The 23,833-nt window shown below is 36.7% G+C and overlaps 1 protein-coding gene across 1 annotated transcript; it reads left to right on the top strand.

The window, feature by feature from the left end:
- The first annotated feature begins 13,683 nt into the window (after positions 1-13,683).
- On the top strand, positions 13,684-14,169 carry LOC126701348 (uncharacterized). Its single transcript, XM_050399409.1, has one exon. It carries the CDS (start codon positions 13,684-13,686, stop codon positions 14,167-14,169), a length of 486 nt encoding a protein of 161 aa, XP_050255366.1.
- Positions 14,170-23,833: the final 9,664 nt, after the last annotated feature.

Below are 23,833 nucleotides of genomic sequence, written 5' to 3'. Positions count from 1 at the left end.
TATGTTAAATTATATATAATCCATCACATTTGGAATAGAAGTTGCGAGAACTTTTGTATTCTAGATATATTGTTTTTTTTTTTTTCTTTTTCCTTTTTGGGGCTAAAAAGCCTAATTTTATTATTGGTTCTCCCTAATCCGTTAGAGGGGCCGGAGAGGCTACAATTATGTCATGGAAAGAGAGATCAATATGATTCCATGAATCTATCTATTTATTTGAATTCAAGTCTTGTGTGGGTGAGAGGGAAAGGAAGAGGACTATGAATAATTATTTAGTGAACAATTGGAGACATCCTAATGTTGGAAAAAAATTAAAGAAGAAGAAGACATAAATTAATATAGAGCTAAGTAGTAAACTGCAGTTTGATTGATCAGGAGAAATTGGTTGACCAAATCCAAGTCATTGAAACTGTTTAAGTCTAGTTCTAATTGAAATTCTAGGAGTTGAATCTAGAATGAATCAATTCTACTAAGTTCTAACATTATGTTTACCTAATGTAATTCACAAGGAATCAGAACATTAGTTGAAAAGGTAAATAATATTTATGGTTCTGACTGGCCTCATATGATTAGCCTTTTATTGGACTTCCATTTGTATTCAGCAAAAGATTGGTAGACCATCTTTGCCTCCTCTCTCTCTCTCTCTCCCCCACCTCTGTTTTCTTTTTCTTTTTCTTTTTTTTTTTTTTTTTTTTTTTTTTGCTGAATACCCACCTCTGTTTTCTTTCTTCTTTTATTTGGCAATAGAATTCACCTTACTCAGACAAAGGGGGTGAAAATTAGGTTTATAACTGTGACTACATCCTGTAAGAGGATCATGTCAAATCGATGGTCAATTGGTCACTTTAGTGCTTGTTCAATCACCATTATAATTATATCTTTTATTTGCATAATGACGACGATTCCAACCAAACTACAAAGACAGCTTCACGTTAAAAATGTACGATTATAATTTCGTAAATACAAAATACTTTATTGTAACATATTGAGATCAAGTGTAATACTTAGAATTTTGCACTATATGCAATCAATCAATTAATCAATATATATATATATATATATATATAAGTAGAGACTTCATGTGGGAAAATATAAGGTTCTGTCAAGTGGCACATTGTATGTCATCCTTCTCATTTAGGCTTCCATCTCATCTAAATTTAACATTTATGTCAAACTATTAAATAATGACAAATGCATTTATTTCAATGTATTAATAAAATTCAAAGAATTTGTATACATTTATAACTTTACATGCTTTGAATTGATATAGATGGATTTAAAAAGTCATAGGAAATATAGGAATAAAATTCAAAGAATTTGTATACATTTATAACTTTACTTGCTTTGAATTGATACAGATGAATCTAAAAAGTCATGGGAAATGTAGGAATAAAAAAAAGTTTTCAATTTTTTGCATAAGAATAACTTTAATGCAGAATTACAAGAGTCAAATTCAATGAATTTGGCAAATATTATTTGTCTCCACATCAATTCAATATATAAATAAATAAATAAATATATATATATAAGCAAAGGCCTCATGTGGGAAGCATGAGGTTCTGTCAAGTGGCACATTGTATGACATCATTCTTATTTAGGTTTCCACCTCATCTAAATTTAGCATTTATGTCAAACTATTAAGTAATGGCAAATGCATTGTAATTTCATGTAAATTTTTAGTTTTTTATTTTATATATTTTTTTTTTTTGAGAAAAAAGTGAATGTTTAGTTGGCTTATGGAAATATCATCTAAAATTTATGATCTCACGTTTATGTTATTGAAGTATGATAGGGGTAAGTTAAACACTTAGTGAAAATAGTGATATTCTATTAATAGAATTTTATTATAATCCAAATATGTAAAGTAGTTGAGGTGTAAAGTTAAATGAAAAATTACTCTTACAAAGTGCCACATGACAGAATCGCATGGTCTCTCACGTGATGTTTTTCTTTCTTATATATATATATTTTTTAAAAAAACATATAAAATTCTTATATATATATATATATATATATAATTAGTGCATACTTATAGATAATTAATGTGTATTCACTTTATTGACACATTCAATGAATTAAAAGTTCTAGTCGCCCCCTCCGAGATCCCATAAAGCCGTAACTCATTTGATCCTATACTCAATAAGCTATGTCCAATTACTCAACGTGGTAGTTGGCTCTAATACCAAATGTTAAGAACCTATAGGTAGAACTCACCCTTGAAAACCGACTTGCAAGGGAAGGGTGGTGGATTTAAAAAGTCATGGGAAATGTAGGAATAAAATTCAAAGAATTTGTATACATTTATAACTTTACATGTTTTGAATTGATATGAATGGATCTAAAAAGTCATGGGAAATGTAGGAATCAAAAAAACTTTTCAATTTTCTGCATAAGACTAACTTCAATGCAGAATTGCAAGAGTCGAATTCAATGAATTTGGCAAATATTATTTGTCTCCATATCAATTCAATATATATATAAAAGCAAAGACCTCATGTAGGAAGTATGAGGTTCTGCCAAGTGGCACATTGTATGACATTCTTCTCATTTAGGCTTCCACCTCATCTAAATTTAGCATTTATGTCAAACTATTAAGTAATGAAAAATGCATTTATTTCAATGTATTAATAAAATTCAAAGAATTTGTATACATTTATAACTTTACATAGTATTGATACGAATGAATTTAAAAAGTCAAGAGAAATGTAGGAATAAAATTCAAAGAATTTGTATACATTTATAACTTTACATGCTTTGAATTGATATGGATGGATCATGGGAATTGTAGGAATCAAAAAAACTTTTTAATTTTCTGCATATGACTAACTTCAATGCAGAATTGCAATAGTCAAATTCAATGAATTGGGCAAATATTATTTGCCTCCACATTTGTCCAATATAAATCCCCATTTCCATTGGACTTAAAAATTAAACTTCCATAATTTTCTCACAATATTTTTGTTTTTCTTTCTAAGAGGTATGTTAATTTTCAAAATATTACTTTCGTCTTAAATATTTTGTTTAGATTTTATGTATACGGCTTTACTTATGTAGCATTGTAATTTATTTAGGCTTATTTTTTCATATTATGTGCCAATTTATATTTTTGGTTTTCTTTATGATGCGTATACTTGGTAAGGATCTATTTTTGGCTACTTTTAGTTCAATTAAAATTTGGAGGTTATCCCATCAAAAAAATTTGGAGGTTAAATTGTGATATTATTGCATCACTATGGCATTATTTTTTCTATTGTTGTATCATGAAATTCTATAAGTTTTTATAGCTAATTGATATATAAAACATAAATAATACAAGAAAGACACCTAGGAACCAACAGGTTTGTAGGTGACAATTTCACTATGATCTGGTGACATTTCTTGGTTGCATAAATTAGAAGAATTTCCCCCCAATGTATTTAGTTTGAATTTAGTTTTAGTACAAAACCTCATAGATTAAGTGTGACTGACAATAATAGCAGACATGGAATCAATGGGTTATAAATAATTTCTTACAAAAATTATCAAAATGAACCGTTCATTGCGCGGGATATCGGCTAGTTGTATTAAATAGCTGAGATTGAAAGTTAAAAAAAATAAAAAATAAAAAAAAATAACAACAACAACTTTCAATCTCAACCATTCAATAAAAATATATTAAAAAAACTAAAAAATTTTAAAAAGATTAGAAAATAAAGTAATTAAAATTTTAAGTGAGAGTGAAATAGGGGAATTGCACCCAGTGAAATACATAACCTAATAATAGAAAATTCCTTTAATTATAATTGAAATAGGATTCTTTGTGTCTACCTTTTCACTATTTCCATACCTACTTTTATTGTTTCGCTCGAATCAACTTTTCAAAAACACAAATTAATTAATTAAAGACAAAAGTATTTTAGCAAATGAAAAATGAAAAGTTAGGGAGGTAAATCCGTAAATAAATATATATATATATATATATATTATATGCTCCTATCAAGAAACTATAGTCAACCTCAGCCCTCAGAGGCATACACCTCCTTTTTCTGACATCCTACATGTTCAGGTTATTCTCATATATGAAAGTGTAACATAGGGGTATGATAAAAAGTGGAGGAATGTGAGGGAAAGAGAGAAGAAATCACAGTAGTGATAAAAAAAAAATAATAATAAAATAAAATAAAATAAGACATGGGCAAAAACAATGAACCGAACAGCCTATCTAGCACATTCCTACTTCTATTGATTTCCTCCTCCCTTTCTTGATTTTCACCAGGACTTCCAACATTTCCAGGATCACAAATATGTCAAAAGTCAGTGGATCCCACCTCTAGAAACTGATATTTGATTCTTCAGTAACTTTTCCCTTTTTTCCTTTTTGTTCTCTTCTCCCTATTATTCATTCCAATATATAAATTTGAGGATAGGAACCACCACCGAAACATCCCCTCCCCCTTTCTATTAAATAGTTTTTGCGGTTTCTAATTTCTTTTTCATTTGTTATTTTTTCTTTAAATATTTTTTATATGTCAAACTTAATTAAATATATAGAAGAAAAATGTTTCCTATTTTATTAGCATTTTTTGGTGTTAAAAAGTTATTAAAGAAATATACATTTAAAAAAAAATTATAAGTGGAATATGGAATATTATTTTTAAGTTGAAATTTAACATTGTAGATACACAAATGGTTACCATATGGCTTACAATTGTTATAATTTTAATTTCTTTTTAAGTTTAATAAAAACAAATATAAGTTGTGATTAAGCTTTCTTTAATTACTAAAAATTATTATTAAAGGTGGAATCTTGATAATGGAAAAAATTACAGCACAACTTATAAAAATCCTAACAAATAAACACAATATAATGAATTTACTATATTTTATGGGTTTTATTACAGTAAAATACAACTTAATATTCACAAAATCACGTGTCAGTTTTTTTTACAAAGTAAAATATTTTACCCTTGTGAGGTCGGCCCCGGCCATCTTTACTTTGTAGTCTTTAATAGATGCATCCACATTAACAATCAAATGATGATCACCCCATTTTTCAACAATTTCTGCTGGGATGCTTCTTGTCCGTGTCTCAATGTTTCATCCTTTGATTTTACAGGTACTTTTTAGTATTTTGAATGAGGTAGCATCAAAAAACCAAACATTATGAACATACGTTCATAGTATGCTCACTATATTAATTTCTCTATGTATCACTTGCTTTCTTTGGCATAATGTTGAAACTTGAAATAAAGAATAATAATTAAGGTATCTAAATGGAAAATATTAAGGTAAAAACAAAATCTATTGACAGATAGATCACTTATTTAAAAATATAAAGAAAAAATGTTTTGAGAATTTCATACAAAAATTATACAGCAACAAAATAACAAAAGTTTTTTCATTGCTAAGTTAGACTTGCACCCCATGGATTTTGAACTCACATCTCACCCTCCATCTCATAATTTTTTTTTGGAAAAGATTAACTTTAGTTACAAAGAAAGAGTTTACAAGTTAGACAGATTAGAAATATCAACAAAATGAGTATATATCCAAAAATTCAACAAATGAGAAAAATGAGAGACCACTCATCAGTGGCGGCTCTACATGCCAGGGTGGTCATAAGACTGCCCTGACTTGCAAAAAAATGTAAATACACACTTGCCAAAAAAATATTATATACTAAACTAACTTATTGTGACTACCCTAATAAAAATTTTGAACATCCTGACTTAAAAATTACAAAAATTTGGGTTCAACAAAAATAAGAGTAGTGCTACTACATTCACAACATTTTTACAATAATTTTACAACAAATTTAATACAGTATACTGTTACTGATTCTAATTTAGGCCAAATACTAATATTATTTTATTACCCACCAATAACAGATTTTTGCATAAGATTTATTATAAAAATGTTGTGGATGTAGCATTACTCCAAAATTAATTCTACCTCCAAACATAATTCTTAATCCCTTTTTTTTTAAAGCTTAAATAACAGCAATAAATATTAGCTCAAATAACAACATATGTAAACCAAACGAAAACAAGACAAGACCAAACAACAACAATTGAAAAAATTATTCAACAAAAAGCCCATTATAAAACAAAAAGATAAAATTTGTAGCTCACTCAACCTATTCAATAAAAATAATTTCTAATTTCATTTTTCTTTAAAAAATGGTACCAAGAAAAATATTGTGGTAATTTAAATTTCTTAGTGACCACCCTAAAAAAATTCCTAAAACCGCCACTGCCACTTATGCATGCTATAACATTTCCTAAACTTACTGGGAAACTATATCAGTCCAAATGAACCATTTCTAACACGAAACTTCTTTTTTTCAATGAATGAGTAAATTTCATTTCAAAGGATCAAATATACAAGGAGTTCAGCACCAAAACACAACACTGCAACTACAACAGCAAAACAACTACAACACCATTGCATTTAAAACTGCAATTGAAAACATTACACAAAAAACAATAAAAACCATTACAATATGATGCTTTAGCTGCTTGTATTCTTCGGAACAAAATCTTAAATGCCCTAGAAACAGCAAATTGCCCAGTTTTGAATAGTATTGCATGTAGCTGCCACTTTCCACTCTATTATTCTTCACTTCTCACCTAATTATTTTGACAATAATCTTGTGGGAACAATTTTTGCCTAGACCAAGTGTTGCACTTATAGTCATTTTTGGCTTGGAGAGTCCCACTTGGTTAGACCTTGAAAATATTAGGATGTGCCAACTGACTTAAAAAACTCTTGATTATAAATTGTCATTCGTGATTTTTTTTCGAAATAAAAAATACAAATAATTAAAAAAATTACTGCTAATAATGCATCATTGTCAACCTCTAGTATTGATATTTCAAAATTTTAAAATCTTTGAATAAAGAACTTTGGCACCCCCTAAGTTTGAAACCTGGTTCCGTCCCTGGTTGCAAGAAAGAATAAAAAAAATTAAGAGAGAGAGAGAGAGAGAGAGAGTGACAAATTTATAAAAAAATAAGATGAGAACAAAAAGAGTAAAAATAAAAGATATAGTAATAAATACCAAATTATCCAAGTCATGCTATATAATAGAATAACATTATATTTTTATATACTATATTTATAAGGCAATAGAATGACATCTATGAAATCAAAGAAAAGAAAAAAGATAATAAGTTAAAAATACAAAACTAAATCACATCAACATAAAGTAGAGTTCTAAAAAAACACAAAAATTCATTAACCTAAAGTTGAGATGCATGAAAAATAAAAAAATCCACCAAAAAATGCAAAACAAAATTGTGAGAAAGAGAGAGAAATAACCTTTTGTGTGGGAAAAAAAATGCATAGAATGGGAGAGAGAATTGGAAAATTACTATAAAAAGATAAGAATAAGAAGAGCCAAAAAAAAAAAGAAAAAAAAAAAGGATATAGGAAAAGTGATATTAAGTTAGTTAGTAGTGCGAAGATTAAAAGGTAAAAGGGAGGGGGAAGACTAGAGAAAGTGTAACAATAAGTTAAGAAAATTAACAAGAAGAAAAAAAAGTTGAGAGAGAGAAAGAGAGAGAGGTTTTTTTTTTTTTTTTTAGAATACTAAGTATTTTTTAACACACACACATGGGGAGAGGGGAGAATGTTTTTTAAAGAAACTTACACTCATTTTCCTATGTGGGATTAACCTACTGTTTTTTTCTTTTTTTGAGAGTGAGTGAGTGAGTTGGAAGTAAGTGGATATGGCCGCTGATATGGCTTTACAAAAGCGTAGTAACACTAAATGTTATGCTTCAGCCTTTAGATATACATTGATGTGTGCACATGTATAATATCTGTATTTACATATGTCCACAACTGTAGGGAAACATGAATGTTAGTTATTAACGTTGCTCCCCTGAAATCAAATCCTAGCTTCACCACTCACCAAGCTCCAATTGAGCAATGCTGATATAGTTGGACATGGGATTCTTGCAATAAATGAGGAACGTGTTTGACGGGCCAAGGACCAACCAATGAGGTCTTTGAACATCCATGAGATCCTTTTATGGGAAGATGATTTCATCATGGTCAATTTCACCCTCATGTCGGGCTTTTTTGGGAGCTGGTTAAGCCCTTTCCCCAATGCTATACACCTCTCTCAAGTGGCGGCCCTTTGTGGTTCTCTGACAAGTGTTTCAAGCAGAAGTGGTCGCAAGTCTCACGTGGATTACTTCTATTATGCCTATCAAGGCAGCTTCCATGACAGGGCAATCAAGGGAAGAATGATTGGTCCTTGATCTTGATGAAGATCTTGTAGATAGGCTCTTTCAAGATGGTGTTCACTTCTTTAAAGACGTTTAGTTAGTGCCACAGCCGCATTTCGTCCCTTAGGCGGGAGATCTACTTGTTGCTCCTTCCTCACCATTAACCTTAAGGAAGGTTGTTGGGGCCTAACTTAACCAAAATCTTCTTCCACTCAATGTGTTACTTGATTATCGCCATCGAGTCTTGCATATCACTAGCTAAATGCTTGGTAAGGAACAATCTAAGCTCAAATCCCTAAGACAGACCAAGCTTGAAGGACTTGACAAAGAGATCTTCACTACAATCACCCATTTTATTGTAGGCCTTTAGTACCGATTGATTACGCTTTGAGGATTTCAGCTCCCCCATGCATATGGAAGGAAGGGTATCTATATCTCTCGACTGTAGACACTTTATTTTGTACCCATTAATAACCTTGGGTCCCCATCCCCAATGATGAGCTTGAAATACATCAACCAAGGGTAATTAAAGAGTTCACAATATTTTGGATGTAATCACAACTCAAAACTGCTTAAATCGTTTTGAAAACGATGCTAAAAAATTACATTTGTTCACTATTTTGACCATAACATTTGATCCACAAATAAGTTTTTAGTAAGGTTTGTTTCATTGGAATTAGACATCTTGGGTTTCAATTTGAACATAAATTTTGCATGATTTGAATTTATATTGATTGAATTATGACTGTTTGAAATTGGGCCAACAATGCAGTCAAAATTAGGGTTTTTGGGAAGAATGTGTACGCATGCACGAAAGCTGCGTACATAGCCACATTCCTAGACCTTCAGAACATGATTTTTGGGCCCTTAAAACATCATTCTTTAATGGGAGCCGATCCCTAGACCCTTGAGAACGTCCAAAGTCCTCTAAAAAAGAATTTGACTTACCTTAAGTACTTTTTTAAAAGGAATCTTTTTTATTTTATTTTAATGAAAGACTGTCACATTACCCACTAACTAAATAAAATGTGGAGATTAAAACTCACTATCATTTACCATTATATATTTAAAATAAAAGGATATGTCCAGTTAAAAAAGTATTGGAGGTAAGCCAAACACTCTAAAAAATCCTTAAAAACCCTAGTTTTAACATATATATATATATATATATACTCACCTTATATCTCCATTCTCCAATCAAAACCCTAGCTAGAGAGAGTTTATTTTTTGCCTCCATATTTTCTAAAACCCTAGTTCATATTTTCTAAACTCCCACACAACACCTAAGCACGTTTTTTATAGAAAGATCTTCAAAATAAAGATTGTTATTTAGTTGTGATTACTAAGTCCTATTGTTTGCTCTTGATTATCTTTGTTCTCTCAATCTAATCTCAGTATTATAGACACTGAGGGGTCGGTTAAAAACCTTAAACTCGTGATCCTAAGCAAGGTGAGTGTTCTTTCCATGAACTCCTCCTTTACTTAATATGATTTGTGAGTTCTTGATATAGTTTCTTTGTAATTGTCATTTTTTTTAATTCTTTTGACATGTATTAATCTAGTTTTGGGCTGATTATAATCTGTTTTGTTCTTGTTTTATTATTTTATTTTTATGTAAGTTTGACATGATTATTTATTTAATGTAGTTTATTATACTTATTTAATTTGTTTCTTGATTATTTGTTTATGTTGATGCTTTGTTTTATTTCCTTTATGTTAGTTTAGTCTTTAGGGTTTCTGACATGCTTTTTTATTTTCTTTGTTAGCACCTTTGTTTGATTAAATCTATAAATATATGATTTTTCGGATCTATGCTAAAGGATGTGTACACATCATCAAGTATACGTGTGCATGGTTTCGATCATGCGCATGCATAGTTGAGTATGTGTACACACCCCAAACCTAGATTTGACAAAAATCTTATTTTTATTACTTTAATCACTTTTCACATGCTATATGATTTCAATTTAACTCTGTTTTAAGTTAATAATTCATGTTTATTTGCTTTCCATATTTTATTTGGTCAATCTTGCCATGTTGGGTTTAATTTGATATTTTTCATTTTGTGTTTATTTAATTGTTAGTTTTCCATATTAATAGTATCTGTTTGATTTGGTTTTAATGTGTTTCCTTACATGTTGTGATGTGATATTTAACATGTTGTGTGTGTTATTTTACTTAAGTGCATGATGTATATTCAGGTTAAGGATTAGAGCTCTCTTAATAAACTTTTTAATTAAATATGGTCTAGCAACACATAATGGAAGCTGGCCCACAAGATGGGCAGTCTTGGGTGCCTAATACCTTTCCAAGCGGTACCCAAACTTCGGACCCATAATCTGATATACAAACCTATGCATGTAAGTAAGTGGCCTAAAAAGGGCAAAAATGGGTAACTAGCAATAAAATTCAAACTATATAGTTAGTAGTTCCGGTTACCAAACTATATAGTTAGCAACTCGAGTTTTTGAGACTCGATTTTGACCTGTAAATCAAGTCTTAAAGACTCGATTTCCATGCTCTGATTTCGTCCACTATGGCATATTTTTTCCACGTGGAAACCACATGGAAATCGAGTCTCTAAGACTCGATTTATAAACCAAAAAAATTTTAAAAACTTTAAGTCTTAAGCGCAGCCTCACCTCATCGGATCGGATCAGATCAGAGACAGAGAAAGAGTCAGATCACCTCATCGGATCGGATCAGATCAGAGAGAGAGAAAGAGTCAGATCAGAGAGAGGAAGACCAGATCAGAGAGAGAGAGAAAGAGCTCGCGCGGCCCAGGTCGTGCGGCTGCGTCGCACGGCCCCGTGCGGCCCGGGTCGCGCGGCCAGGCTCGCGCGAGCCCCAGGTCTCGCACGACCTGGGTCGCGCGACCTGGGCCTCGCGCGGCCCGGGCCGCCAGGCTCGCGTGGCCTGAGGTTCGCCACGGCCTGGGTGGGTCTAATTTTTTCTTCGTCTTCGTCTTTTTTTTTTTTCCCTTCTGGCTCTGATTTCATTTTTGCTGGTGCTGTTGTTTTGTTATATATAGGCTTATAAATCGAGTCTTTAAGACTCGATTTTCAAGCAGTCGCCACGTGGAATATGATGCCACATCAGATGTGAATAGACCATAAAAATCGAGTCTTAAAGACTCGATTTACAGGTCAAAATCGAGTCTCAAAGACTCAAGTTGCTAGAAAATGATATAGTTTTGTAACCGGAACTACTAACTATATAGTTTGAATTTTATTGCTAGTTACCCATTTTCGCCCCTAAAAAGCCCAATTTGGTTCTTGGACCTAAACCAGGTGACGACTCTATTTTCACTCTCCGCCCAGTCCACTCTAGGTCAAGGCATACTTCCCACGAAGAAACCACTCGTCGCGAGCAATTGCACCCACATCAATCACCAACTATTGGAGATGAAGTGGTTCACAAATGCCTAAGTCATCTCTTCCTAATAATGGATGGAGTCATACTTTAGCCGATCAAATCATCGCAGAGACATACATATAAGGCTAGAAGGGAACATCCAACAGATCAACGCATCATGTCAACCATTTAAGGAAATTACCTGTCAAGAATGGCTAATGTGTCCAATCAAGGCCTTCCTCTTGTCATATATTAAGAATTTCTCAAGAAGATGAACCTATTTTTTTAGACCAAGAAGGGGGAGGAGAAAATTTAGTGTAGCACCCCTTTACAAGACTCTAGAATGCAAGGGACAATTTGGCAAATATGAAAGCTTCAAGGAGTTTATTAGGAATAATGAAAAAGATTAAATTCTATAAAAACTTGGTGTAAACCTTTTGGTTTACACCTTCCAATAAGGACATGCCACATCATCATATTACTAAAACATAAATACATTTGATCACACATAATAACATTTCGATAAACACCATATTTCAGGTTTTAAGTAAAAGATTGATGTAGTGTTATTAGGTGTGGTGGGATTTATTGAGTTTAAGTAAAAGGAAAATGTGATAATTTCTTATTTAATGGTGTAAAATATGGGTTTTACACCCCTTCCTTACCAAATTTAGATTTTTTGAATTGAGAATAGATTCTATAAAAATGTGGTGTAAAAACCAAATTTTATACTATAATCCCAACATGTCATATCATCATATCACATATTAATGAATAGGCATAACCACACTCAATCAATTATAATACTCATCTGAAAATCCAACCCAACTAGAAGTTTACTGAGATGTTATTAAGTATGGTAGGATGTATTGAGTTTTAAGTAAAAAAACTGATGTGATAATCTCTTATTGGATGATATAAAATATGGGTTTTACACCCCATCCTTACCAAATTTGAACTCGCATTGCATTTAGGTCTTAGTTCAAACTAATATTGTTTAGCACAATTCAATACTCTAAAACCAAATTTTATATATATATATATATATATATATTGTACGGGGTATGATCCCAGGCCCATTGGGCCTTGGGCCTTGGCCCGAACATTCTCAATGACCAAAACTAAGCCCAAACCTCATAGTAAGTCCATTTCGTTTTGGATGCATGATAGACGAGCCCATGTACGGTCAATTATGACTTGCTTGGGGATGTGTTTGCTTGGAACAGCCCATGTCCTCGACAGCTCAGTATTGCCTTGGGGAGTATCATTGCTAAGCAATCTATTGGAGGTAGGAACTAGAATGTAATCATGAAACCTCTACCAACCTCAAGCTATAAATAGCATAATTGAGTGAAGAGTGGGGGTTGGCAATTTTGAGGAGAGAGAGAGCTAGTACCACCAAGAGGGAAAGCAACTCAGAGAGGAAATAAAGGGAGTTCGTGAGAGCTAAGGGGTGTCATTGGGTCGCTTGGCAAGGAACTACCCTTAGTAGGAAACACTAAGCCCACTATACAAGTAAATTGTGAGCCCAATTCTAAGCTAGGTCCATTAAGTAGAAGTTCGGTACGCACAATTGGCACCGTCTATGGGAATCTTCTACGTAACTGTAGTTTAGCCAGGGTTTGCGTGAGAAAGATGTTTGGGAGGCACTCGAAAAGTTATGTCGAAAGTGGCTCTTGAGGATCTTCGCAGGGCTCTAATTGGCGAGAAAGGAGGCACAAGAGAGATAAAGACCACAAATATGAGCAAGAAGAAGATCATTCTGGCCTAGGGGAGGGGTCACTTCATACATACCGATTAATGTCAGGCACCTCCCGGCATGAACGTTTTGACAGGAGGGATGAAGAACTCAAATGCTTGCGTAGATTGGTAAAGGATTTGGAGTTGGAGGCAAGAGGTAGGTGTCAAAGAAGAGACCGCGAAGAGCGTGCAAAAGGGTCAACAAGTGTAGGGGGTTGCTATAGAGAGACATCGTGCAAAGGGGTCAGCAAGTGTAGGGGGTAGCTATATAGAGGCATCCCATTAATCCAATTCCCATCGACACTAGGATCAGTCTCGAGAGCATGCAGACAAAGACTCGATTTCCCCAGAAGGGCAACAACCTCAGAATTCTGCCATGGATGCTATGAGCCGAGCATTGCGTAAAGCTACTCGATCACCGTTTTCGGGAGATATCGAACGGGCACCGATACCGAGTAGATTTACTAAACCTCCATTTAACTTTTATGATGGGAAGAAGGATCTGGTAAAGCATGTAAGCCATTATATCCAGATGATGTCTTTGCACAGTCATAACGACGCACTGATGTGTAAGGTGTTTCCTTCAAGTTTCGGGCCCACTGCTTTGAGGTGGTTCAATGGGTTGAGGAATGGCTTGATTCATAGTTTTGCTAAGCTGATTCAAGAGTTCGAGGTCCAGTTTATGACCTATAGCAGGGTACCGCAGCTAGTGGACGCATTGCTGTCTATGAAAATGGGAGCCGGGGAAACTCTTTGCAATTACACTAGCCGGTATTGGGAACTGTACAACAAGATTAGTGGGGGTAATGAAAAAATCGCAGCAAGCATTTTCCCGTTGGGATTGACCAAGGATTCTGAATGACAAGATTCGCTGACAATAAGGCCTCTCGAGGATACGAGACAGCTGATGAGGTGTATTGAAGAGTATACAAGGTTAGAGGACGATCAGCAGCAGAACAAAGGCAAGGCTCTGATCACGAGTTAACATCGACAAGGGGGTTTTCAGTCAAGGCCCCGGAAGGATTCGACAATCCAGGAACCGAGCGCTCAAGCAAGGGAAGTAAACTTGACGTTCAAGGAGCCAGTGCACAGAATTGTGGAACGAATTAAGAACGAACCATACTTTCGATGGCCAAACAAGATGGAGGGTGACCCATCGAGAAGAAATCAAAATTTGTATTGCACTTATCATAGGGATAAAGGGCATACCACCGAATAATGCAGGGTATTGAAAGACCATTTGAAGCAATTAGTAAGGGCAGGGTACTTAAAAGAGTTTGTTGTGGGCCTGAGAAATCAAGAGATCAGACAAGGTACCTAACCTCGAGGGAATCCTCTTCCACCCCTTTTAAGAGTGATAGAGGTCATCCATGCTACTTCAAGGGGTATCCTAGTGACCTAGAGGAAAGGGGTACTAGCAGTGGTTTCGGTGAAGAGTGGTTAAGACGAGCAACCCTTCGAGAAGAAGTTGAAGTTTACTTGGGAGCCCATTGCCTTTAATGATAATGATCTAGAACAATCCAGCCACACAACGACACTTTGGTAGTTACAGCTCGAATAAATGGTTTTATAGTGAAAAGGGTGTTGGTAGACCAAGGAAATGGTGCCGAAGTAATGTATCTCTACCAGTTTAGGGGGCTTGGTTTGAAGAATGAAGATTTGTCTAAGTATGATACACCCCTAGTTAGGTTTGATGGTCGGATGGTGATCTTGGAAGTGCAGATTTTACTCCCAGTGGACATGGAAGGCAAGTAATGGTGACTTTTATAGTGGTCAATTTGTTTTCTCTGTATACGGCGATTCTCGGAAGGCCATGGATTCATGCAATGGGAGTAGTCTCGTCTACATTGCATGTTAAGGTCAAATTCCATACCGAGCATGGTATTGCTATAGTAAGGGGAAACCAGCAAATGACCAGACAATGTTTGGTGGCTGCTGTTAACCGGGAGATTAAGCAGAAGGAACCAGCCGAGGAGGTCCCTCTTATAGCAATTACAAGAACTCTAGGAGAAAATGGGGGCTAGCTATGCCGAGGAGTTAATAAGAGTGAAGATATTGCCGGATGAGGATAGGATTTTTCAGATAGGAGCGGGTATGAAAGACAAAAATAGCGTGGAGATACTGTTATTGCTTGTATAGAATGTAGATGTATTTTTTTGGAGCCCGTACGAGGTATCCGAGGTAGACCCCAAATTTGTGGTTCATAGGCTTAATGTGGATCCATTATTTCCTCCCAAAAAGTAGAAGCCAATAAGGTCGACTAAAGAGCACGTCGAGGTAGTCAAGAAAGAAGTTAAGAGGTTGAAAGAAGCAGGGGCGATAAAAGAGGTCTTCTTCCTAGAATGGCTAGCGAATACCGTGATGGTGAAAAAGAAGAATGAGAAATGGAGGGTTTGTGTAGATTTTACTGATTTGAACTGAGCATGTCCGAAGGACCTTTTCCCCATGCTGAAAATTGATCAGCTAGTAGATGCAACATACGAGCACCCGAGGATGAGTTTCCTAGATGCTTTTCAGGGTTACCATTAAATTGCCCTAGCTGCCAAGGATCAGGAAAAGACCGTGTTCATTTCTCCTGATGCTAATTACCACTATACTGTAATGTCATTTAGTCTAAAGAATGCAGGAGCCACCTATCAACGAATGATGACAAGGATGTTTAGGGATAAGATTGGGTGCACGGTGGAGGTGAATATTGACGATATGGTGGTCAAAAGTAAAGAGGAGCAGGAGCATATTGATGATTTAAGGGACGTGTTTGAAGTACTCCGGACATAAGCTACGTCTCAATGTTGACAAGTGTGCATTTGGAGTGGGGGCTGGTAAGTTCCTCAGATATATGATCACTCACCGAGGAATAGAAGTTAATCCCGATCAGATTAAAGTTGTAGAGCGCCTCAAGTCACCGAGTAATCCAAAGGAAGTCCAAGTGTTGACCGACATGCTAGCTGCCCTAAACCGGTTCATTTCTAAGTTTGCAGATCAGTGTTGTCCATTTTATCAGCTTCTGAAAAAATGGAAGGGATTCTAGTGGAATGAAGAATGTGAAAAGGTTTTTCAAGATTTAAAGGAATATTTGGTGCAGGCACCTATGTTGTTAGCCCTAGAGCCTGATGAGGATTTATTCATGTATCTTTCAGTGTCTGAGCATGCCGTGAGTGCCGTGCTACTGAGGGATCAAGGTGTACAACAACCAATATATTATGTTAACAAGACTTTGGTCAATGCCGAGACAAGATATTTGCCCTTAGAGAAGTTGGTGTTAGCACTAGTACATGCTACAAGGAAGTTGCCCTATTATTTTCAAGCTCATACCATCTATGTATTAACCGAGTATCCCTTACAGTCATTGTTAAATAGATCTAATTTCACGGGCAGGATAGCCAAATGGGGGACTCAGTTAGGCTCTTTTGACATTAGGTACAGACTTAGGAGTTCATTGAAGAGTCAAGTTCTCGCTAATTTCATTGTAGAATTTTCCCCGAGAAGGGAAATGGAAATAGTTTGTCATGTGGAGGTTCACCCGTGGAAGGTATTTGTGGACCGTGCATCTAGTGCACTGGGGGCAAGGGCTGGAATTGTTATCATCACACTGGAAGGGATCAGGGTGGAACATTCTTTTAGGTTGGGTTTTAAGGCTTCCAATGACAAGACTGAGTACGAAGCCCTACTTGCTGGATTGAGAGTTGTTTTGAATCTGGGTGCTCAGGAAGTGGAGGTTTACTTGGACTCTCAGTTGGTAGTTAATTAGGTGCAGGGTAGCTTTGAAGTTAAGGATCCTCAGATGACGGAGTATTTACGGTTGGTAAAGCAGATTACGAACCGGTTTCAGAAAGTAAAGGTGGTTCAAATAGCAAGGGGCAGAATTGGCATGCCGACTCTTTAGCTACATTGCCATCATCGCTGACCAAGGAGGTACCTCGGCTAATCAAAGTAGAGGTGGTGGCAGAGCCAAGTATTGATGCAAAGATAAATGCTTCGATGGTGACAGTGTCTGAGCCATGTTGGATGAATCCGATCATAGACTTTTTAGCCGAAGATCGATTACCAGCAAATGGGAAAGAGGCAAACAGAGTGCAAATGGTTGCACAGTATTGGTTATCGGCAAACCATAAGTTGTACCAAAGGTCTTTTGGGGGGCCATATCTATAGTGTTTGCACCCGAGCAAGGTTGAGGAGCTCTTAACCAAGCTCCATGAGGGGGTATGCGATATTCATTTTGGAGGACGTACGATGGCCCACCGAGCAATGACCCAGGGATTTTGATGGCCACAAATGCACAAGGATATCACCGAGTACGTCCAAAAATGCGAGCAATGTCAGAAGCATGCCCCTTTGATCCATCAGCCGGCAGGGAGTTTGAACCCCATCAGTAGCCCTTGGCCCTTCGTACAGTGGGGCCTAGATATTATTGGTCCATTTCCCCAGGTTACAGGGAATCGAAGATTTATTTTGGTAGCCGTGGATTACTTCACAAAGTGGGCCGAGGCCAAGACACTAATTAATCTCTAGGATGTAGACATTAAAAAGTTTGTTTGGAGGAACATAGTAACAAGATTTGGAGTGCCAGAATCCCTAGTGTTTGACAATGGATTGCAATTTGACAACAAGGCTTTCTGAAAGTTTTGTATTGATCTCGATATTAAAAACAGGTATTCCAACCCAGAGTATCCGCAGAATAATGGCCAGGCCGAGGCTACCAACAAGGCAATTGTGAACGGAGTAAAGAAGAAATTGGAAGGCACGAAGGGAATGTGGGTTGAGGAGTTACCAAATGTCCTGTGGGCATACCAGACAACCCCCAGAATATCCACGAGAGAAACCCCGTTTTCACTGACATACGGAGGGGAAGCAATGATACCAATTGGAGTAAGCTTATGCAGTGCACAGGTCTCAAGATTTGTCCCTATTGAAAATGAAGAGCTTATGATAAAGCAATTGGACTCGTTAGAAGAGCATCAGGAATCAGCAACTATAAAGCCGGTCGAGTATCAGCAGAAGCTAGCTCGCCGGTACAACCATGATTTCAAGAGTAGGGAGTTTAGCGCCGGCGACTTAGTGTTGAGAAAAGTAGTAGAGAGTGCTCGAGATACCAATGTAGGAAAGTTAGCACCAAATTGGGAAGGTCAGTATAGAGTTACTGCTATTACTGGAGCTAGAGCATATTACTTGGAGGATATGGGGGAGAGACCACTCCCCCGGCCATGGAATGTTCAAAATTTACAAAGGTTCTATCACTAACTTTTTAGGGGGGAGTTACAAGTTATATACAACTGTTAGTCATATACAACTGTTGTGTAAAGAACAATGCCAACCCATGTAATATACAGAAGTTACATTACCTTTCTTGTCTTTGTAATGTCTATTCTATCTAAGGACAGAAGCCTGTACTCAGTTCGAGCCTAATCACCAAACAGGTGGAAACCTTATATCTATTTTCTCTAAGGAAGCCTGTGCTCGATTCGAGCCTAATCACCGAACAGGTGGAAACCTTATATCTATTTTCTCTAAGGACAGAAGTTTGTTCAATCCTAATCCTCGAGTAGGTAGAAACTTAATCTTTATTTTCACCAAACAGATGGTAACCTGATCCCTATTTTTCTAAGAACAGAACAGGTCACCCAAAGAGGTGAAGTCCTTATCCCTGCTATACTCAAGGTAACTACGCTTGATTAATGCAGATCACCGACCAAAAGTAAGTCTTAGTTTGATTTAATGATCATTATAAATGAAAGAATAAAATATAACATAAATAATTTAATAACAATACGAAAATTATTCATAAAAACAACCAAAATAGATGTCCTATCACCACATCTAGTGGCTAAATAAACTAAGATAAACACAAATTAGAAATCAGTGTTCTGTCACAACATCCTGGCAACAATAGGCAAATCCGGTAGAGTAAAAAACTAAGACGAGATAAAGTAAAGGGAAAAATTAAGTAAAGGACTAAGGTAGGTTAAAAGTTTTTTTTTTTTTTCATGCTTGAGTGGCAAGGTCGGTCTCCACGGCAGGCTAATTTGACACATCCCCGACAGGTTGAGCAGCTGAATATGGCAAAGTTTGGGCGTCCCCGGCATGTTGAGCACTAGAATCTGGGGGTGGTAGTGGGGCTGTGTGCAACATAGCATCAAAGTTGCTAGTAACTTCAAGATCAATTGACTACACATGGGAGTTAATTTCTTGCACCAGCTCCTTCATGCTGGGAGTGTCCTCCTCGTCATTGGCACCGGAAAGATTCTGAACAGGAAGAGGAGTCTCTGGGAAGGGTATCTGCTCGGGATTCCTCAATAGAGAATCAGCCGTCACCCCCATAGCTTGAAGGGCAACCATCCATCCTTCCTTAAACTCATGCCTCTATGCTTGGTAGACAATTGGTTCCATAAAATTCTCGGCATCTGCGAAGCTCGCGTTGTACCATTTGTTTTCGCAAGCTTCAAGGGCCGCCTTAAATCTGCTATTTCATCAACCTATGCCAAGTTCAGTCTTTCCGCTTCTGCCAATTTAAACTCTATTCTACCCAGCTTCACGTCCATTTTTGTCAACCTCTGCTCTGCCAGTATCCGAGCCTTCTCAAACGCCTGAGCCCTCTTCTTGACAGCCTTGCCTTTGTCTTTTGAAGTGGCCACAGCAACATCCTTCAGGGCCTACTCCCGGTCAACATCTTCAGTAGCCTCCTTCAGCTGGTCATCTATAACATAAGCCAGTCGTGCGGCTTGACAACACAATAATGATAAACATGAAAAGAGGAAAAATGCAAGTACATTTATGCAAGGAAGAAAAAGTAAAGTGTATTACCGCTATAGTATGCGACTACAACTGGGCAGCTACGGACCCATCAGTGCCGCCCGAGAAGAAGTGCACATCCTCAAGCAGTAAAAGGCCCTATGCCAAACTCCGGGAGATCCGCCCACCCTCACCTTGTGCCCAGATCCTGACACTAGCCGTCATGGGAAAAGGCTCATTCCCGAGCCTAAAGATGGTCTGCCAACCCACTTCTAGTCGAGAAGAGGACGCCACATTAGACCCGGCTTATGCAGTTGGCTGGGCGTCACCAACAAGCTCCTAGATGACTATTCCGCTTGACGCCCAGGGAGGTGGAGTTTTCAGAGGCGCGTCCCCTGAGCCCCTAGGCGGTTGTCCAGTTATGCGCTACCTTTTCCAAGAGCGGGCAAGAGAAGGAGGAGGAGGGGAAGTCCAACTCTTACCTTGGGGTTGTTGTTGTTGTACCGCTGGACGGGCGCCAGGCAAAAAACGATCAAGGGTCATTGTTCATTTGACCACCATTTCGCCTTCACCTTGGTAGTCTTCTACTTCCGAGGAGTTCATTGACTCGGCTACTGCTTGCTCGGCTGGCTAGACTTGGGCCTAGGGCTCCTTAATGGGTCTGTGGACGACGCAACTTTGGAAGACAATATCTGCTAAAGCATCCCTTACAGGTTATAATGACTCCATCCTAGCTATCTGAAGGCCGAAGTCCCGAGCTTCACCAATAGTCAGATTAGGGGAAGAAGATTAGGATGTCGCACGTCAATGTACAACAACAAAGGGCTGTCCACCAGTAAGGCTTGTTCGAAGGGCTACCAAGTGGAGTAAACTGGATTGCAACCAAGTATAAGATAGGATGCCTGGAGTTGCCCGTTAGAATGCACAAATATCTCTGACCAGAGCACAAAATTTAGATCTCTCACGTGCACTACTTTAATGTTCGGCTTAAACATTTTGCTTTCTGCACCAAAATAATATGAAAACTGGTTAGTACCTGTTCAAACAAAATAAGCATGGGTAAAACACTAAATTGAAAACAGTTAAAAGTGCTCGATACCGACCAACGTCAAGTGGCGAGGTTGGGCAGGTGAGCTCGTTGGCAAGTCAATTGCCGCTCACCCAAACATATTCTCCCATTGAATTTCTGTTAGAATCGGGAAGGCATGATATGAGCCGTACCCATACATCCCTAAACTTTAAGTAGTAGTCAGATCTAATGTTGCCACATAAACTATACATAAAATTTCTGTCATGGTGGTTTAGCTATAGCCCGTATATCCAGTTTAATCTACTGACGCAACTTACGACTCAGTAAAAATTAGGGCAACGTTGGTCGGGGCATAAACCATAAAACCTAAGGGTACTAAGTATGAGAGGGTCCATGGGAAATCTAACCCCTCCCTCTAAAATGGCCATCAAAGGAAAAAACACTACGTTAGAACCGGAGTGTCGCTGGAGAGCGATGTCACTCTCGTGACAATAAGCAATAACTACATCTCCAAGAATATCATAGACTGCTCTAAAATTAGCCAAGGACACTTCAGTAGAAAGAAGATGTGAATAGCCCATTCTTAACTCTAGTGTGAGGGAAAAATTGAAAAAGAGAAGGAAAGAGTAAAGAAATTTACTGTAGGTTCTAGGAATTGGTGATCTTGGTTGGAGAATCTATGCACGGGAGGAGTATGCTCGACAGAGAGAAAGCTGAAGGAGTGAGGAAGTGAAAAGTAGTATGAAGAGTCAAAAGGAACTATTTATAGGGTAGAAGCATTTAATGAAAAAGGAAGTGGGATAATATTTTTAAATTTTTTTTTATAACTCCCACACACATGGCCTCGGTTCACGAACCGTTAGGTCATGATTACGGTTGGACTTGACAACTTAACATAACGCTTCTTTTGAGAGGGCATTAGTAACCGTCTTGTTCATTTAATGGCTGATGGTTGGACTTCCCGAGGAGTCTCTAGCACCTGTTGGATTGTCCTTGATTCGCTCCCGGTAGCCAAACACGAATCAAGGGGGGGCTATTATACAGGGTATGATCCCAGGCCCATTGGGCCTTGGGCCTTGGCCCGAACATTCTCAAGGACCAAAACTGAGCCCAAACCTCATTGTAAGTCCATTTCATTTTGGATGCATGATAGGCGAGCCCATGTCTAGTCAATTATGACTTGCTCGAGGATGTGTTTGCTCGGAACAGCCCATGTCCCTGGCAACTTGGTATTGTCTTGGGGAGTATCACTGCCGAGCAATCTTTTGGAGGTAGGAATCAATTCCAATGCCAATACTACTATTTCCAATAGAGCATATTCCTTGCCAGGAATAATCAAAATTGGACCCCACAAACACGAGTGAGACCAAAATGTAATCATGAAACCTCCACCAACCTCAAGGTATAAATAGTAGAATTGAGTAAAGAGTGGGGGTTGGCAATTCTGAGGAGAAAATAGAGAGTAAAAGAGAGAGAGAGAGAGAGAGAGCTGGTACCACCAAGAGGGAGAGCAACTCAGAGAGGAAAGAAAGGGAGTTCGTGAGAGCTAAGGGGTGTCATTGGGTCGTTTGGCAAGAAATTACCCTTAGTAGGAAACACTAAGCCCACTATACAAGTAAATTGTGAGCCCAATTCTAAGCCCGGTCCACTAAGTAGAAGTTGGGTACGCTCGCACACACACACATATATTGGGTTTCAAAAGCTTAATAACAATATTAGAAGTCAACAAAAAGTCAAAAACATTTAATTATATTATAAATAAATATAGTATATATTTACATAAATCATTTGATTTAGCATATATATATGCATATCATTTGATTCTCAAAAAAAATATGCATATCATTTATAAAAATAAATAAATACACATACAGATCAATAGACCCATTACAATTATATATTTATATATATATACACACTCTTAGATTGGAAGACTTTGTACCTTTGAAATTAGATTCAAATAGCTTATATTTTTAAAAGACTGAAATGTAGGCCCTTATAATTTTTATTGTGCGCATAATAATATAGGATTCAAAAAAAAAAAACAAAATTTAAACTTATATTTGTACAATTTTTCTTTTTAAACAAGATATTAAATGCTTTCTTTAGAACACTTTAATAAAATCCAAACCTTTAAAACAGATTGAAACAACTTGAACCCAACAATAACATATCATCAACGACAACAACAAACATTTAAAATGCACATAGATTCGATAAACTTGGCCATATGGTAACTTGGCGGGACGAGATTGAATCAGGGGTGCCCGTGCCTCAACAGCCTCATCTCCACCCCATCTAGTCTTTGGGGTAGAGAAAATTCTCACAGGACAAATTAGGGGTAAGACAGATTGAGGATATTTTGCTAATAAGGTGGATTTGACATTAATGAGAAAGAGTGTGTGTCTGTGTGCGTGTGTGTGTTTTGAAAAGGTAAATAAAAAAATAAAAAATAAAAATTACCATATATATAATCTTTTTGGGATGGAGAAAACCCCACAAGATAGAGGGGTGGAACAAAGAATTTTTATCATCCCTATTCGCTAGATCAAGCCCATCACGAAAATATCATCACTGTTTGGAAGTAGGGAATAGCATGGAAAGGAATGGAATGAAAATAATTATTTTGAAATATTCCTTCCATTTCTTTGTTTGGGAGTTTTAATGAAAAAAATAAAAAGACCATTCTTTATTTAAGAGTTTAAGTTAAAGGGAATAAAATAAGTAAGAGTACTCATTTCTCTATATTCCCTAAAATTTTAAAAAT

Source organism: Quercus robur, chromosome 2 (genome assembly GCF_932294415.1).
Source record: "Quercus robur chromosome 2, dhQueRobu3.1, whole genome shotgun sequence".
Lineage (NCBI taxonomy): Eukaryota > Viridiplantae > Streptophyta > Magnoliopsida > Fagales > Fagaceae > Quercus > Quercus robur.
Note: the sequence above shows the minus strand (reverse complement) of the source record. Positions and strands in the feature narration are given on the sequence as shown.